The sequence below is a fragment of the Exophiala dermatitidis genome, assembly GCF_000230625.1.
Source record: "Exophiala dermatitidis NIH/UT8656 unplaced genomic scaffold supercont1.5, whole genome shotgun sequence".
NCBI classification, from domain to species: Eukaryota; Fungi; Ascomycota; class Eurotiomycetes; order Chaetothyriales; family Herpotrichiellaceae; genus Exophiala; species Exophiala dermatitidis.
The window spans coordinates 2,588,274-2,604,244 of record NW_008751650.1 but is presented as its reverse complement, the minus strand read 5'-3'; the positions used below and the strand labels follow the sequence as shown (position 1 = coordinate 2,604,244).

General features: G+C 52.5%; 4 protein-coding genes across 4 annotated transcripts; 1 reads left to right on the top strand and 3 right to left on the bottom strand.

Annotated features, from left to right (window-relative positions):
* Positions 1–371: 371 nt before the first annotated feature.
* On the bottom strand, positions 372–6,434 carry HMPREF1120_06497 (anaphase-promoting complex component APC1; the record flags this gene model as incomplete). The annotated part of the gene is made up of 1 exon (XM_009160700.1): positions 372–6,434. The coding sequence occupies one exon, from the start codon at positions 6,432–6,434 to the stop codon at positions 372–374; it is 6,063 nt and encodes a 2,020-aa protein (XP_009158948.1).
* Positions 6,435–6,685: 251 nt separating this feature from the next.
* HMPREF1120_06496 (uncharacterized protein) lies at positions 6,686–10,186 on the top strand. Its single transcript, XM_009160699.1, has 2 exons — positions 6,686–6,806; positions 6,860–10,186. Exons 1-2 carry the CDS (start codon positions 6,763–6,765, stop codon positions 8,925–8,927), a joined length of 2,112 nt encoding a protein of 703 aa, XP_009158947.1. The 5' UTR covers positions 6,686–6,762; the 3' UTR covers positions 8,928–10,186.
* A 466-nt stretch (positions 10,187–10,652) lies between these two features.
* HMPREF1120_06495 (translation initiation factor eIF-3 subunit 9) lies at positions 10,653–13,189 on the bottom strand (the record flags this gene model as incomplete). The annotated part of the gene is made up of 6 exons (XM_009160698.1): positions 10,653–12,067; positions 12,129–12,357; positions 12,419–12,842; positions 12,895–12,966; positions 13,031–13,100; positions 13,165–13,189. The coding sequence occupies 6 exons, from the start codon at positions 13,187–13,189 to the stop codon at positions 10,653–10,655; spliced, it is 2,235 nt and encodes a 744-aa protein (XP_009158946.1).
* Positions 13,190–14,070: 881 nt separating this feature from the next.
* On the bottom strand, positions 14,071–15,051 carry HMPREF1120_06494 (uncharacterized protein; the record flags this gene model as incomplete). Its single annotated transcript, XM_009160697.1, has 2 exons — positions 14,071–14,960; positions 15,021–15,051. 2 exons carry the CDS (start codon positions 15,049–15,051, stop codon positions 14,071–14,073), a joined length of 921 nt encoding a protein of 306 aa, XP_009158945.1.
* Between the last annotated feature and the right edge of the window lie 920 nt (positions 15,052–15,971).

The window sequence follows — 15,971 nt, the reverse complement described above, 5'->3', positions numbered from 1 at the left end:
GGGTGTTTTTCTCTCGTAGTTCGTGTAGCATAATATTAATTAAATACGCATTAAATAAACATACAACGTCTACAAATACTAACACTTGAAAATTTCACCACCTCTGGATCCGTTGCGCAACGTATAAGACAAGAGCAAAACATGATCCTCCTATGAATACAGGTATACCTTGTTATTTATTGATCTCATGGCCATCATGACCCTTACCTCGCGACGCAACAACTGAAGCTTTCTTCACTGAAAAGCACGAATGCAACCGACTACTCGTACATCATATCGTACCTCGTCTCCCGGCTCTGTTCTACGTCATTCATTTTTTCTGCTGTTGGTCATCTATTAAGATTCTGCTGCTGCTGATCCGACCGCGTCGTTTAGTCTCCTCCAGCAGCACCAGCACCAGTACTGGTAGCCATAGTCATATTCCACACCCTCCACCTCAGGCGTTCAATGACTTCTCTTCTCAGCCACGTCCCTCCGGACTTGTTGAACCATTTATCGTCATCCACATTGGCCCGACTGCCCAAGTTACCAAACTCCTGCTCCATTCCTGCATCCTCTCGCTCCCACCGGTCAAACCAAGCAAAGAGTAGACGGAGTTGCCAGAGTTTCTGCTTATCCATCTGGAACTGAGCATTGGCCTTTGGCTCTGGAGGCAGAACACCCTTTTCAAAATCCAATCTTGAATCCACGACCGTGGTGCGTAACAGCTCTTTGGCATTCCATTCACCAATTGGCGGCGGGTTCAACACCAATGCACGTTCGGCATGATCAAAGTCCTTGAACGATTCGAGCTCAAACAGCCACTCGAATGGATTGCCCGACTTGGACGTCGTCCGGGCCGATGCAGTTCCGCCTAAGCTGACGGTTCCGTGAGAATAAGCGTGGGCGGCAGCCGCATTTGGATCCACGCTTGGAATGCCGTCCGCATCGCCTAATGCCTGGATCTCGGCAGTGAAAATATCTTCGGCTGGCTTGTCGTACGCGGCACGTCGGCTAAGAGTGACGTTGACTGCGTTCTCGGCCTTGATCTTCTCACGGAGAGCCTTGCCACCGTCTGGTTGGCCTGCGAAGTCAATGAAGCCATCCCAAAAGCCATCGCCTCGAACTTCGATAGATTTGATGGAGTCGAATTCCGGTATCAAGCCAGGGCAACGGATCGATTGGGTAGTTCCGTCCTTGAGGTGAACAATGCCACTAACGCCGCCGATCACAGCTCCGCCGGCGTCGCCATCACGGGCTACCAGACATCGACTCTCAACGGCCAAAACCCACAAATGGCGTAATGCTTGAAGATGGCTGCGGTTGTCCAGAACATCTGTCGGGAAGACAGGGTAGAATGCAATGCACAAACTGGCAATGGCAAGGTTGGACGTGCCGAATGTCCGGGTGCCTCCCGCAAGGAACAACGCCCCCAGAGCCATGTGCGCAGCGAGATGACTCCCATACGGGGTATCCTTGTCCGTTCGCCCATGTAAAGCGCGTAAGCGGCGCATGACGACCAAATCTCCAGATCCTGCCATGACAGAAGCAGTCGCCAGCGCAAGGGCGTCCAGACAGCTCCGTACACCATTCAACGTCACACGTGCGTCGTAATTGTGAGCCGGGAGCCGGCTCAACCGGATAAACTGGTCGAGATACCCAACCAACAGGTCTCGCACATCATGTCTTTGGGAGCCTGCAAACCGCAACCCCATGGCAAAACAGAGTCCCGCAAGGATATTGAAAAAGGGGAGGTCCTCCGTTCCGAGAAACTTTGTGGATGCGAGGTCGGCACGGCGTCGGTAGGGCTCGGGCAGCGACGACTCAATGAAGGCTTGCGTAGCTTGGATGGACTTCCACATAATCAAATGTCGAGCCAGGGTGCGCAGGAGGAAAATATCAGGGCGGACGTAATCGAATTGATGAAGAGTGTCTGGAACGTCAACCTTTCGAGCCATGGCTTCGTCGTTCGTCTTGAGGAAAATGAATGCTAGGGCCATGACTGCTCCTGCCGTAGCTCTATCCAAGACGTGAACCATATTCACGTTCTTGGTTCCTACCGCGATGGTGAGCAACCGTTCAATCACACCCATATCATGGAGGCCGTGAAGGCGTTTCCCTTGGCCCAAGTTGATCAACCCCAAGGAAAACCCTGCAGCGAGCCGATAGCCTTCGTCCCGAAGCACTGTGTCCGAAGCGGCCCCCTCTTCAGGGTCACTGTTTTCAATCTCCGAAAGCATCACCTCTGACATACGACGGTGTTGAGAGTTATGATACAAGAGTCCAATACCCATGATTCCCGTAGTCTGTGTCAAAGGCGAGAGGTTCAATTCTGCAGCACCAGGAGGAAGGAGTCGAGTAACATGGACGGAGAGAAGCCGCGTGATCAAGGTGTCCATAGTCCCTAGGAAAGAGGCGGACAACCCAAGAAGCAATCCCACTGATGTCATGGTATGCTTCGGAGTGAGATACTTGAAAGCCACCCATTTGGCAAGGTTCTTCAAATGGCCATTGAGCCCCAATGCAAGCAAAAAGCCCGCGTGTCGGTTGGTTAATTCGGGCGGTTTGTTGTAGAGGATCCAAGAAGTATCGATGCCGGGAGCGCCATTCGAGATCATCAAGCCCATAGACGCCCCATTGTGGAAGAACGCCCAGCACACCTTCTCTTCCGTGAATGAGGCCTTGTCGGCACTGAAAGTCATGGGTTGTGTACTTTCATTCGCGTTTCGAGGCTTCATGATACATTGCAAGCTGAAAGCCGGGATCGGTACCCTCTCGGTCAGAAGAGGGACTCGGGCATTGAAATGCATCATCCCACGTCCGGCTGCCACGGACAGTGTCCGTCGCGTGACATGCTGAGCCAATTCCTTTTGTGCATCGAGAAGATCAACTTCAGTCCACTCTGGTTCCGGTGTACATTCAACTACTGGTGCTCGTGTCTGGTTAACAAGCTTGGAAGCTTCCGGGAAGCGACGGTCCTCGCTGAATATCAATTTTGTGATAGCGTTTCGGTCCGCTTCAGACGACGCGTCCCAACGCTGAAGTGCTTCTGCCTCGAGCGCAGAGGCACAGATACTGTGATAATCTCTCAAGGCTTCATGGGTAGGAGCAAGCTGCGGTCTGTACGCATGGTGCCGATAATCATGATCAGGCTGGCCCTGAAGCACTCCGGGCAGTCGAGAGGCTTCAGACCCAGTTATCTCGGTAATCCTATTCCTCTTTGAGGCTATAGCTTGATGAAAGGCGGCAGCCACCCCATCAGGGAGGCTACCTAGAACGTGCTCATCGAGGCCAGTCTTCAACATGGCCTCGATGGTCCGTTGGGTCCCATAAGACCCTTCTGTCAGTTGCATAAAGGAAATAAGTGTTATGGTGCGAGGGGTCAGTTCTGTTGTCCGCTGCCATAATAGGTTATCAGTCTCAACAGCCTCGCTAGCTCCGGCAATTCTGGCAAGTGTCAAGAACGGAGGAGGAGCGGCTCCGCTGATACAACTCTCGAGATACTCGTAAATCGAAGGAGGCTGGAACGGCTGAGATGGTATTCGAAGACCATCGATGACGGATTGATCAAAAGGGCAGTTGTTCAAATCAGCCGATTCAAATTCGTAATAAGCATTGACGTCCGACGACCAGTCTTTCCACCCCAGCCAGCGACCAAGCTGTGACATGACCATTACCAAGTTGCTCTGTGACTGGTTCATTCTGAGACTCGACGTGATGTCGAGCTTACTTTCTTCATACAGGAGATGCAAGCCTAATAGAATTTTTGGAATCGCGTTGCCCCGATGTTCACGGTCTTTGTTGATTGCCGTTGGTAAGTAGCCCTCGGGACCCAGAGCGCTTTCGCCCGAAGGTGACTGTGTATATTCTTTCGCCATCACAATGCATCTCATGATGAAGGAATTTTTCCGCACGTGGGGACTGCTGCCAGCAGTGGCAGAGCTTCCAACCCTCTGCTTTGACTTTGGGGCGGGTGATACCTGCGTCTTTTGGTGTTGCTGTAAGAGCCACGACCAAGCCGGGCCCTGTAAACCCAATTTGGATGTCAAGTCGTACCCTTCGTCATGCATAGCTTCATAATTCGTGAGGTCAACGTAGCTTCCACTGCTAGATCGAAGCAAAGGACCCTTCTTTCGCCGGCTCGGCGTCGACGGTATTTGGTTGCTGATAAATGGAACAGCAAGGGAAAAGAGGAGGACAACGATGGCAACCCATTCCGAGTCGACCGGCGGATCTCTACTCCTTAACCAGCGGGAAACCTCCCAGAAACCAACCAACAGCGTGTCTTGTTGATCGGTACCTAACAGAAGGTCACACATGTTGATAATGTCGAGTACCATGCGATCCCGTGGAGCAAGTCGAAGCGACAGGGAATGTCGTCGCTGGTCCTGGTCGATTGCATAGATCTGTGCTGGGTATCCGGCGTCAAGGAGAGCTCGCAGTTGTACCTCTCCGCCCGGGATCATTCTCCTGCTTCCTGTGTCCTTGTCTTTTCTTGGACTGTACTTTTGTGGACTTAGCATGGGATCGAAAATAGGATATCGTGCAGGAGGCTCGATTCGGTAAGAGGGTGACCAAGGTGCTTCCAGTTGCAAAGACATGAGTTGCGAACGCGACTCGGTCAGGACGACCAGTCGCTGAACATAACCATCCACGACCTTACAAACATCCCTGATGCCTGGTAGCCTGCGTAGCTCCGTGGCCTTGAGTTCCAACGGCGCTTGAGAGGAACCATGTGTCGTTCTGCTCTTTGGGAAATTAACCCTCACGAGTACTCTGACGAGTGTCAGCTCCTGATTAGACTTGTCCATGACACAGAGATAGATATTTCTTCCTCGTGAGCTGTTCCCGTCACTACCGTGTGGAGCCAATGTCAGAACTTTTATCCCAGAGCTCGAGTCGTCGCCATCGTGGGCCTGCCGCCTGGGGAACGACTTGATTTTGAAAAAGCCGATCTCCCGAGGCAGATTGCTGTCGGAAACGCCTATATTGTCGTCTTCCATACGCACTGATTGACGCAGAGGCTCCAGATCGTCCAACAGGCTTTGAGCAGCGACGTCGAGATACGAAGTACCTGTGCTGTATACAGAGGCATTGGTTGGGAAAGAGCTTCTTCGGCGAAAGCCAAAGCTTCGGCGATCATTGAAACTACCAATTGATTCGCCTCGCCTGCTGGTCCGTCGTAGGCTCTGCCGACCACCATGACCCATTGCGAGATCTGTGAATGTGTTACGATCTGTTCCCGGCCCCAAATCAGTCCGCGCAAGCATCGAGCTGACTCTTCGAGCTGAGCGCGTCTGGACCCCTACATCTCCAAACTCAGGGCCAAGTCGAGAAGCGAGATCATCCGCAGGATCAAGCTGGAATGATTTTTGATCATCAGCCGAAGGGAATAGCGGTTCATCAGGATAATGCTGGCCTGACCCTCCTAGACTTTCTCTGAGATTGCCGGGTCCTCGGGAAGACTTGAGCAATTCGTTGGGATCTCGTGGATAAGCACTTGCGCTTTTCCTGGAAGAGGCCCTTCGTTTCGCCAGATCAGTCCTCGTGCTCTCCGTGTCGCTGTGCTGGCCCACCACATTTGAGCTGACATGCCACATCGTGAAAGTGGAGTCGGTCTCGTTTAGCGTCAGTGCTATACACAGTGGCTTCGTTCGGGTTTGGTACGACTCCAACTCGACAGACTGAGATACGAAGATGACCTTTTCAGAGCGAGGTAGTGCGTTACATTCTTCAAGTGCCTCACCCTTTCGACTTGGACTCCATACCACCAGACCCAACTCGGACATCAACTGAGTAAAGGAGAAAGTACGGGGCATGCCACTGGCATTAGTGCGGATGAGCGTTGGGATCGGTTGATCTCGATCAGGAAGAACGAGCGATGGTCTGGAGCTGTTACCTCCGATCGAAGTCAAGGTCTCGTTGATCGTACTGAGATCATGGTGCAACGGGGCAGGCTGCCCAGTAACTTCGTCATTTCCCAATTTCCGCTGTAGTATGAACCCAGAAGGAAAAGGAAAAGCCGACTCGACCTCAAAGGACAGAGGAAGAACATGGTCATCGCCAGATTGAAGGAATATATGCGCTTGTGTTTTGAGCACAACCACTAGACCACGTTCCCAAGGCCTGCCATTTTCATCTTGAATTTTAGGCTTCCCGCCAGCGTTGTCCCGCTCTTCACTCGATGCAAACTGAGTGACAAAGGCGTGCAGAATGGGCTCTCCCTCGACTTCAAGGTTCAGAGACCGTCTTATGGCTCCATTCCTTGACCAAACCACCCAGTGGTCGGTGTAGATAATTTCCTCCTCGACGAAGCCCGACCCTGGGGCATCCTGAACTCTGGAAACAGTCCATGTATAGAGGGAAGGTGAGGGATCGGGAGGCAGAATAGATTCGTCGACAAGGTATTGTAGCCCACTCGGTTCATGGAGGCCGAGCGACTGGACTGAACTCATGGCTCCGGTGCTGTTGAGGCACGTCGATGGACATGAGGAGTCGAGGTGACCAACGGGGCTCGTCAGCCATATCTCAGCTCTGCCATAGAAACTGAAAGTAGTGTATAGTCTACCGCAGTCGTAAGGTTAAGTGAAATAACTTCTGGTGGTTGAAGTTGCAGGTTCTAGTTGAAGTTGTTGACACGCGACGCGCCCAAAAAGTTTGGGGATTCAATCAAATCGTCTCCGCAACCATCATTTCAATTGCCATTCAACTGACCACTTCCATCTTTGTCTTCCTCTACCGCGCATAAGCCCTGAGCTGCCCGGTAGGAACAATCAGAGCACGATGAAGCGATCGGTCCTCCGACAGAACGAGCGGTATCAGCTTAGGTGGGCGGTCTTCTCGTCTCCCACTTCATATTGCGGTGGACTAACGACTCTAGCTACGAACTACCGCATGAAGCATTCACCTCGCACGTCTATCCGCGGCAGTCTTCCAACGGTTCGACGGTGATAATCTATGGACATGAACAAGGCTTGCGTCTTGTATGGTACGGAGGAAAGCGATTCAAGCCACAAAAGAAGGACGCGCCGCCTGCGAAAGTGAATGGAACCTCCAAAAACGATGCCATGGTCATTGACCTCGACGACGACGATGAGGAGGAAGAATCATCCGCGAAACAAGACAAGATCCCACCTGCGGAGTTTGAAGACTACGAGGATGAAGTCGATCCATATGCGCCATATCGAGATGTGCTCCGTCACGTCGACATCCCCCTAGAGTCAGCAGCCTTGCGCATAGCAACACCTCATATACCCAAGGACCTTTCCCAGGCCCCAACCGAGTCATGGCCTTCTACCTATCACGGTCGAATAATCATCGCTGCTGCCTGTGCGGATCACAGCATAAGCATAATATCCGCTCCCCTCGATCCCCCTTCACCGGAAGTCGAGGTGGAGGATGTCTCTCGACTTGACGTGCAGACCGTGCGAATCTTCGGTGTAAAGACTCATCCAGAATTCATCTCCGATGTTGCAGTCACTCATACCGCATCAAGTTCAGACAAGCCAGAAGATGACCAAGTGCAATCACGGGCCGGCAACGAAACCAAGGGACAATCGAAGCAGAAGTCCATCGAGTCAAGTTCTCAACAATGGGCCCTTCTTGTTGCTTCGGTATCATGTACCGGCTCCGGGTTATTACTGGTACATCAGATCCCGATCCAAAGCAACGGCCGATTGTCTACAGATGCGGCACATACGGAGCCAATCCGCAAACAGTACCTACGCTCTTCCGCCATGAGCGCAAAGGTGACTTTCAACACCTGTCCCTACCCCGCCGAACGACATTCTACTCTTCTCATCACGCTCCCCGCTGCATCGTGTAGCAAAGTTTATCAAGTGTTCCCACCACATCTTAGGGAACGCAGAGGCTCTACAGCAACAACAGACACCGTTTTGAGCGGTCGATCTTCACGCACATCTCCCGGCGAAAATGGAAAGTTCCTGATCACTTTCCTCCCTTCATTTATTCAAGACAATGCAACAGCCGAACCACGAAGGAAACGTGTCCTTGACGCCCAATGGGTATCTGGGGGTCGAGCCGTGATCGCTCTTCTGGAGGACGGAGAATGGGGCATATGGGATCTTGAAGCGGTTGGACCAACGTCGGGTGGCGCAGGGAACAATCTACTCAAGGGCCAAGGAAACATCTCAGGAATCCATGGGGGATCAATGACGGCTTTCGCCGTTCGATCCAACATTTTCGCTTCTTCGACGGAGAGAAAACAGAAATCAATTGACCAGGGAAACCAACCTACGACCGGATCTCTGGCGCTCATGACCCCATCGAGACGAAAAACACGATCAGAGAACCTGTTCCATGGACAAACAGCAGAGAACCCCACCGCAAAAGCATACAGCCAAAAAGGCAGCATTTACATTGAAGACAAGCTGTCCAATCGAGGCCGTGATGAGCTTGCCGTCATCAACTACGCCGACGTTAATGTTTATGTTCCATCTGTGCTTTCGTTCTGGAAGTCAGAGGGCAAACCAACCCGTCTCCCCCCTGTCATATACGGAGGTCAACAACCTCGTTCCATCAGTCTGCTCCCGAAACCAAGCAACAACGATAAGGCCGTCTCGCCTGGTTTATTTGGGGTTCCGACATCCACCCCTGATTTCCTTGTTCAAACCGACCATCGTCTAATTCTGTCATTGGACCCTCTGTCTGATACTGCTGATGCGCCCACACAGACACAAATCACCGCCCATCCGTATTCAGATCAAGCCCTCCTGGCCACTGGTGAACTGGACGTGGACGGCATGGAAAGAATTCTCGAGGATATGGGTGGTGCCGCGAAATCCAAGCCGATGAACCTCTTCACTAAGAGTGTTGGGTTCCGGATTGATCAAGACAGGGATGACCAGGATGTCGACATGGGTTCACCCACACCGTCAAAGTTCTCGAGATCTAGAAACGCACCGTTGCAGAGGCGCGTTTTTACCTAGACTTTGCTACCTTATTACTGCAAACCAGTCTAGTTACCCATGTCTGGCACTACAGCGACTGGATATGTCAGCACTAAGCAGATCAATGAATTTGTCGCGAACAGACTGTTCACCTGCGCGACCGGACGCTCTTCTACAGCACATGTCAACAGTTGACTGGACCTCCACCATGTCCGGCGTCAGTTTTGTTTGAACACTAGCAGTCAGCGCTTTTTCGACGGTCCCATGGGTATCAGCGACAACCTGTGCGCAAACTGTGCCACGAAACCCAGGAGGAAAAAAGGCAGCCGAATATTCCAACAATCCCGAGTCCAGCCAGCAAAAACCAGAGAAAAAGCTTGATACCATCAGCCTCTCTTCCTGTTAGATTCATACATCACAAATCAGTTCATGCAGCAGCCCTTTTTGCCTGCAGTCCCTCCAATCGAAGCAACCGGCCTTCTTCTTCGCTCTGCTCATTTCTTTTTCAAGCACTTCACTACACAAGCCCGAGTTCTGATCCATCATCTAGCACACTTCCACTCCGCCAGTCTGAAGGTCTGCGTATCAGGCAAACACACCTTACGCACCAGTTTTGATCATCTGGCCCCGTCTCTTTTTCGCTATATTATTTCTCATTTCGAGCCATCCGCCCTTGTCCTTGTCCCCATTCCCTCCTCCCCCCTCAATATCCCTATAGACCCTGACCCCCTCCCAATCGCGATGCAAGGTGGAGCCCAAGGCGAGTATCAATACCTTGGTTTTTACAGCTCAGTATTCCTCGCGAGAAATCAAACTACCCACAAAGCATCCCTTCAGGAAAAACGGAAAGAAAACCCCGAAACCCGAACTTGTCAGTTTCGTCCCGTGGGTTTTCTTTCTCCTCTTGATTGTCTTTCATCTATCTCCCCCTTGATTCCATTTCCTCCTTCAAGAAGAAAAGAAAAAGGGGGATGAAGGAGGGAACATTTCATCTACTACCTAGAATGATATGAAAAAAAAAGGAAATGATCGTATGGCATTGCATTGCATTGCATTGGAAGTGCACTACCAAAACCTGCACTGCATCTGAGCTCGGCGGTATTTTCAACCCTCAGCTCCTTTCTCGCCGCAGTGCACGCCGGCGAGGCCTTGGGGTAATAGAGCCTGGCTAGGTATTCAGCAATGTTAATCTCGACCCCAGTAGTACAGTACAATCCGATCCGGTCCATCCTATCCCATTTCACTTCCATTCCCCTTAATCCATGCCTTTCGCCCACGGCTCAACCCTTTGATAGGCACATCCAAAGGACAACGGGAGGTATTGTTGTTATTGCTGCTGATGACGACCATTGATGATTCCTTCCCAGCAGTGGAGAAGATGTCAGAGCGTGCAAGCTTGAAACTCATCCCTCAGCTCCTTCCTTTAGCCCATTGCCGTTTCTTCAGTTTCTCCACAGACTGCTTAGCAACACCAGCAACAGCCGTGCGCTTGGATTATCCATGAATATTTCAAATCCCATACAGTCCTTGAAAGAGGATCAGAGCGTGGGGTCTGCAGAAGGTAGTCGGTCGGCTGCGATCAGCGCTGTGCAGGCTCGCCGAGAGAGCACGAAAGATCCCACTTTTGCTTGGGATTATGATGATGTCGGACCGCCTCTCCACCATACATCATTAATCTCCACGTACACCGGTATGCAGAGGACAAAATGACAGAGAAGGACAGCGCAGAACAGCCGTTTCAGAATCGAGCCTCTCAAACAAAAATCAACCATTGTACCCCAACCCAGCCAGTTCCTTCCTGACAGCGTCTTCGGTCGAGATCTTTCTCATCTGCGTGTCCTCCAGTTTCTCACCGCCGGCAAACCGCATCTTGAGATCTTCAATGGCCCGAATCTTCTTCAAGAGTCCTCGCACCTTCTTGTCTTGAGAGCTACCTCCGGGAGTGACGGGGCTAGTAACCTCCAACTCGGGCGGAGCTTGTTGGGCTTGTGAAGCAGCGTTAGTGGGCGCCGTGGTGTTGATGTTTGTAGGAGCACCGTTGCGTGGCTGCTTCGATTGGGCGGCGGGTCCTTTGGGTGTGCCGTTAGCATGATTGTGCGTCGAGTCGCGACGTTGTCGTCTGCTGTTGCTTCGACTGCGTTCCTTTTTCGGTCCCGTCGGTGGCTCCAGGCCAGGGGGAGGAGGCACATAGTTTCGGCTTCGACTGCGTTGATGACCTCGGCCGTCGGGGCTCCGACTTTCACTTTTCCCTCGGTGTTCCGGCGCGGCCAGATTCGCCGTTCCTGTTGTACCAGTCCCGCTCTCCCCTTTGGCAGCTGCAGCGGCGGCGGCAGCCTTCTTGGCCTCTCGCTTCTTGGCGTTCTTCTTTGCGGCCTTTGACAGATGCTCGTCGTCGGCTCCTTCTCCGGTTCCAGTCAGGCTCACGCCACCGCCGGGCGCTGCGCCAGGTGGCAATGGGGCCTTGCCTTCAACGGGTTCAGCACCAGGTACGATGCGTTGTCGAGGTTTGCCAAATCCGTTGACGCTGTTGGAAAATGATGACACGCCTTCACCTCGGACATACGCAGCGCCTCCCTCGTCCTCACGCTTGAAAGCCAAAGGAGTCACCTGACCACGTGCCCCTGGAGGTCGATAAGCACCTGCTGGTTTACTGGGGGTCTTTCTCGCCGCCATATATTCCACTGCACTAGGATGTGGCACCGGCATGGGTGAGAAAGGATTGGCAGGCAAAGGATGTTGTGACGCAGGTTGTGGTCTCCAGCAGACATGATACAACTCGTTCATGTCCTCGTTGTACATCAGGGGCCCACCAGCGTGCCAAATGCGAATGCCATTGTCGACTCTCAGACGAGGCGATGTCGTCGCAGTCAAGATGTGTAGCCCATCTGGTGACCATTCACACACACTTGCGTTGCTGGCTTCAATGGTACAAATCTTTGCCATATCCTTCTCCAAGTCGTAAATGTCCATCTGTCCAGCCAAATTGCCGAAACCAGCCACAAGTACAAAGCGCCCGTGGGGCGAGAACAAAACGGTGTTTCGGGGTGCCAGGGGGAAGCTGTGCACAGGCTGAGCTTTGGCGTTGAAGATGACTGTCTTGGCCGGCATGTAACCATAGACAACGGCGAAGCTATTCGATTTCGGCGACCAGGCGACATCGTGGATAGGGCCTTCCTTGTCTGTTTGCCAAGAATTAGTACGGCAGTTCTCCCTCAAGCAGATTCCGGGAGGCCAACATACCAAGATCGATCCTCGAATCGAAGCCACCATTGGCGCTGAGCAAGTAGAGGGTGGTTTCTCCATAGTAACTTTTACCGGTCTTGTCAACCTCGGTCTGCGCCAGCACGATCAAGGAAGTTCCGTTGTCGTTCCATTTCAACTGCACTTTGTCACCCTTGAAGAAGTTCTTCTGGGACACTGGATTGGTGAAGTTCGGCACCGAATAGACTCGAACAGCAGCGGGTTGGCCCTGCAACAACATGCGTTAGACTGTGACAAGCGCGCGACAACCGAAAAGAAAAGCAATTTACCTTTCTCTCCGGCACAAACACGGCAATGGCATGATTCTTCCCCGGTGAGACCGCAAAGTCCGCCACACCTTCAACGCGGATCTTATTCCAGACATTGGTCAGGTCATGGCTTTCGTAGATTTGGACTTCGTTCGTGACCACTCTCGCACAGAAGGCCTCATCATAGGTGTACTGCAAGTTCCAACCAGTCTGTGATTTTTGGACAAATCTCGCGACGGGCTCCTTGTCAACACCTTCTGCGGCCGCCTTCTCGTCATTGACCAACCACACTTTCAAGTTCTTGACGGCGTCGCCATTCTCGTCCTTCGAGGGCCGTTGCCAGGTGATCACGTAGGTGCCCAACGGCGAAAAGCCTAGTTCGAACACATTCTCGGCGGGTAGAGTGGAAATGATAGCTCCGGTGTCGGCATTGATGATGCTGACGCTGGGTAACAGTCAGCCAAAAGAAAAACAAATTCCATATCTTGAGCTCATACCTCTCAGGAGCGGCCCATGCAAAATACCGGCCACAGGGCGAATACACGCAGCAACGAAGATTTCCTTGAGGTCTAAGAAAGGAGACAGATGTTAGCAAGGCACCGGAAAGAAGGGGCTCGAGGTGATAGGTCATACTTTTCGAAACCGGGAAGAGGCTCGTAGCTGGGTGCACCATTGACCACGCCGATGCCCTTCAACGTCCGAACTATTTTGTTACATCAGCGTCAAAAACTCGGTGAAATTGCCCCAATCTCGACGAGTATACTTACAGGCGAATTGTGTGCGAACGGACATGTTGGTCTGCGGCAATAGGTATCAGGCTTTGGAGCAGCTGCAATCGCAATCTAACCGAAACGAAACGGCCCGAACGGACGATATGTAGAGTCGGAAGAGGTTCGAGGGCGTAACACCGGGTTTGCGTGGTAAAGAAGACACCAAAAAATTGTCACAATTCGGGTCTTTCCGTACTTGACAAGTCAATGTCAGCTTTGCGGTAGACGGGCAAATTGCTTGGGCGACGAGAGGGTGACGAGGACACTGTAGGAAGCGGGACGAAGGGTGGAAAGAAGACGAAGAGAGAATGATCCAGAGTGAATTGAAACTTGAACTGGAGTCCAGTGCAGGGAGCCCCGAGCGCGGTTGCGGTGCCTGGTTCGAAAAAGTGTCAAGACTCGGATTTGGCGGTGTCGCCAGTGTGGCCCGGCGCAGTTTAGCGGTCAATCTGCATTTTTAAAACCTGGATTCGAGGCCCGGAGTGACGGTGAGGCTAAGATATCCGCGGCCATTACGGGCACTAGTGGTCCTCTAACATCTCTAGCGCGATGCGGTTGGACTACGATTTGCCCCTAGCATCACATGGTACAATCTTACCCTTCGCCGATGCTTTTCTTGAAGTACAATGTACACGGGTGCGGCCAGTGTGGAAGCACTCAATCAGCAGTTGTTATACAAATCCGTCGTTACTGCGCAAGGAAGCTTCAGAAAGCTGGAAAAAAGGCAGCAGAAGACGCCTAACATCAACCTGTCGCGCTAACTATGCGCCTGAGAACTCCCCCAGCAACCGCATACACGAGCCACCGATATCGTACATACACTGCATTCTCACATTCTCGTAAAAGAGTCATAGCCCACGCGCAACGACCCGAGAAGTTGTGAAACAATGGTCACAGCGTGATTTATTCCCTCTCAAAAGGGAATTTGCCCAACGTTTGACTGTCGCCTCTTCCCATGGGATACTGGTTTTGTTCCAGATCTTGAAGCCTATCGCGTAGGATCCCTTCGGCGACTTCGGTTCCTACACCCGAAAATCGACTCTCTCGAGGTAACTGATCGACCAATGGGCCAGGTTGCATGGTCGTATCAATGAAGTTCTGATCATAGCTCATCCCGTCCATCATTCTCGGATCGGTGCTTCCAGCCGCTGCACTGGGGGTAATGCCACTCATAGGGGTGCTCTGGCCTGAGTCGACGGCCGGAAAGGTCCCTGTGCGAGGAGTCGACGGTGCGTTGACGGTCGTACTCTGTCGAGAGACGGACGCTCGAGTATTGTGCGGTGTGGACACCGGGCCGCTCACTGTGCTGCCTGCGCCCTCACCAAAGCCAACCAGACTTGCCTTATCCTCGTCACTGAACCCGCCCGTGCTTGATACTCCGTCATCTTGGTCTTCGCTCATTTTGTCTGCGTCGTAGTCAATACTCCCACTGGCCCACGTTGTTCTACCGCCGACACTACCTGTTGCGCTCGCGCTACCGACCGTACTCCGCTCTTTGAGCTGTGGCACATTGTCAAACCCTGCACCAGAGGCTGGGCCTGAGCCAGGAGCCAGGTGTCCGATAGGTGTCGGTCGAGATGTAGCAACTCGTTCGAGACCTGCGAGACGAGAGATACGGTCGGCGCGTTCGGCTTCAAGCGTGTTTGCTGAGGATGCGGCACCTCGACCACCGTGGCCGATGGCGCCGTCTTTGATCGCAACCACAGACAGTGCGGAGAGTGACGTGGTGGTGGAATTGGGGGTGCCGGGACCCATTTCGCTGGGGGTGGCCGGGTCTGAGGGTGGAGGAGGGACTGTACAAAAACCATGTCAGCCTTTTGCCCATATTACTTGAGTGTCAGTCCGCGCCGTACGGTTGATCAGAGTAGGACCTCTACTAGGCATGTTGGTAGGATCTGATGGGAGACTTTTTGGGAGGTTGCTGAAGATGTGAGATTCGGTGGGTGAGCTCTTGTAGTTAGGTTAAGGGCGTGGCATAGAATAGACTCTGGCGTCGAGGCAAAAAGGGGATGGAGGGGATCGACAAAGGCGCGTTGCGTTCGTAGGGGCTATGTCGCTCCTTCCGGCGAGTGTGATTATGAAGTCTGTCCACGAAGGCTCTGGAGGTGCAGCGCTGACACCGCGTGGGCACGCGCCTTATGAGATGTAAGGTCGTCAAGAATCTGCGGGCTTGTAGTAGGTAGCAGGCTGCGGATGTATGGAACGTGAAAGGATCGGATCTCCCAAAGAGATGAATGGGCGCAGCGTGAGCCAACAACTTGGGCAGGAATTCCAACGCGGGGGATGCCGTGCCCTTGGCGGGGCGGAGTACTGTAAGAGGCCGGGGAGTGCAAAATATCCCTGATATCTTCGACGTCGACCAAGGACTGTAGGGCTCGGGCTTGTGAAATGATAGTAATTGATAGTAATGCAGGGCACGATGTTGTACAGGCACCAACAATTGAGGCTGATGACAGTGAACAATCGATGGGAACTTGGAAGTGAGTCCGTTGTCCCGGCCACGGTACTTAGGAGTGACGGTGATGGTCCACTGGCTGTGCACAGCTGCCACTGGCAGTGAGGCACGACAAGTGAAGTACTACTACCTAGATCGTTACTAGTGGTGGATAGTTTGCACGGCGTACGTCATGCTTCACCCGAGCTAAACAGCCCTAGCGAGCTAGCGGTATGTTGTTAGTCCAGCGATGGCCAGCCAGACAACCACCGGATTCATCAGAAGCCCATTGCTATGTGCGATCGACAGTACCTGAATTACTAGTGTTTTAGTTGCATGATCAATCAATTCATACTTCATACCAATGTCA

What these genes read in the sequence shown, in the direction of transcription:
- HMPREF1120_06496 (XM_009160699.1), top strand. Translation starts at nt 6,763, where the DNA reads ATGAAGCGATCGGTCCTCCGACAGAACGAGCGGTATCAGCTTAG. An exon ending in AACGAGCGGTATCAGCTTAG is followed by an intron (nt 6,807 to 6,859) that starts GTGGGCGGTCTT and finishes TAACGACTCTAG; the next exon opens with CTACGAACTACCGCATGAAG.